This window comes from Cyprinodon variegatus, unplaced genomic scaffold (genome assembly GCF_000732505.1).
Source record: "Cyprinodon variegatus isolate N-32 unplaced genomic scaffold, C_variegatus-1.0 Scaffold873, whole genome shotgun sequence".
Lineage (NCBI taxonomy): Eukaryota > Metazoa > Chordata > Actinopteri > Cyprinodontiformes > Cyprinodontidae > Cyprinodon > Cyprinodon variegatus.
Genome location: NW_015151326.1, coordinates 69661 through 71067, shown reverse-complemented (window position 1 = coordinate 71067; position 1407 = coordinate 69661). Strand labels below are relative to the sequence as shown.

Sequence of the window (1407 nt, the reverse complement as noted above, 5' to 3'; positions counted from 1 at the left end):
TTTTCAGTGTAACAATAAACATACACCGAACCGAAAACCAAAAACGTGACCACGAAACCGTGAACTGAACCATAGATTTTGTAAACCGTTCAACCCCTAATATATAAATATATAAAATCTGTTTGAAAAAATTCTAAGATGAATAATGATTAAACAAAATCTAAGAAAACAAAGGTTCGTCTCAAAATCTTTTTTTTCTTACTAAAATGATTTTCACAGTTTAACTTCTGGATTTCATTTTTCTTTGCCCCAAATAATGGAGCTAAATACACTCCATATTCTAGTCACAGAATGAACGGGATTAGGAATCCTCCTTAAATGCTGTCAGATATTAATGCTTTCTATGAATCAGGGCAGGTTTGTTGTTTTTTTTTTTTTACTTTTGCTGGTGGATCTGTGGGGTATTATTGTTCAGCTGCCCTCTCTGTAACGTATTCATTTTATCGCAGCCAAAAAAGCGTCAAAGTTTCGGGACTGGTTGGACTGCAGCAGCCTGGAGCTGAAACCTAACAGCATGGCCACAGAGATCCTGTCATACCTGGCCTATGAGACCGTTGCACAGGTAACGTCCTCAAAGAGCTGGTTAAAAAACAACAGCGTAACGTGTTGTAACAGCTTCCTCCTCCTCTGTAGATCGTAGATTTATCTCTGTTAGTGAAGCAAGAGATGAGTGTGAAGATGAACGCCGTCAGCCATGTCATCTCTGCCAGCTACATCCACTACAGCACACACACCGAGGTACCGCAGGAGGGCAGCGCATTCAGTCGCTCCGCCCCTGAAACCTCACATCTAAGCTCTGTCAATGTTCGGCTGCAGGTAAAGAAGGATCCAGATTCGCCTGAGGCCACGCCCCCATCCACTCCAGGCTCCTCCCACTCCTCCAAGCCCCTCCTCCAGGGGAACGGCAGCGTGGACAGCCGAGCAAGACAGAGGAAACGGAAGAAGGTGTCTCACTTCTCTCCTCGGTGGCTGTATGTGCCTTTCCTGCACAAATAACGCTCTGCTGTGTTTTCAGAGCTCTCCGGTCACAGTGGAGCCCCCTAGTGGAGCCATCCAACCATGTCACATCAGAGAGGCCATCAGAAGATACAACTACAGACACACAGTGGGTACACAGACACGAAACCACACACTGAGGCTAGCTTAACACCTAGAAATGTGTTGATGGTTTCATTGGATTTAGATGTAAAGCTCCTGTCACACCTTGACGAATTAGACCAGCGTGAAGTACGAAAAATCTGGTAAAAACGCGTCCATATGTTGGATAAGTTATGGGTACGCTTATATAAGTTATGAGCTGAAACACGCTGGAACGACATACGGCGAGAATGTCGAGAAATTACCCGTTGTATGCCATAGTGGAGCATAAGTTCCAGGTAAGTTATCAGATGGTTGAGATACATTAAG

The 1407-nt window shown here is 44.4% G+C and overlaps 1 protein-coding gene across 1 annotated transcript in view; it reads left to right on the top strand.

The window, feature by feature from the left end:
* Positions 1-1407, top strand: part of supt3h (SPT3 homolog, SAGA and STAGA complex component) — a 12713-nt gene that overhangs the window by 7021 nt on the left and 4285 nt on the right. The window contains exons 7-10 of the mRNA XM_015397610.1: positions 450-562; positions 634-738; positions 817-945; positions 1016-1105. Coding sequence (XP_015253096.1) covers positions 450-562; positions 634-738; positions 817-945; positions 1016-1105 — 437 coding nt within the window. The remainder of the gene's footprint in view (positions 1-449; positions 563-633; positions 739-816; positions 946-1015; positions 1106-1407) is intronic.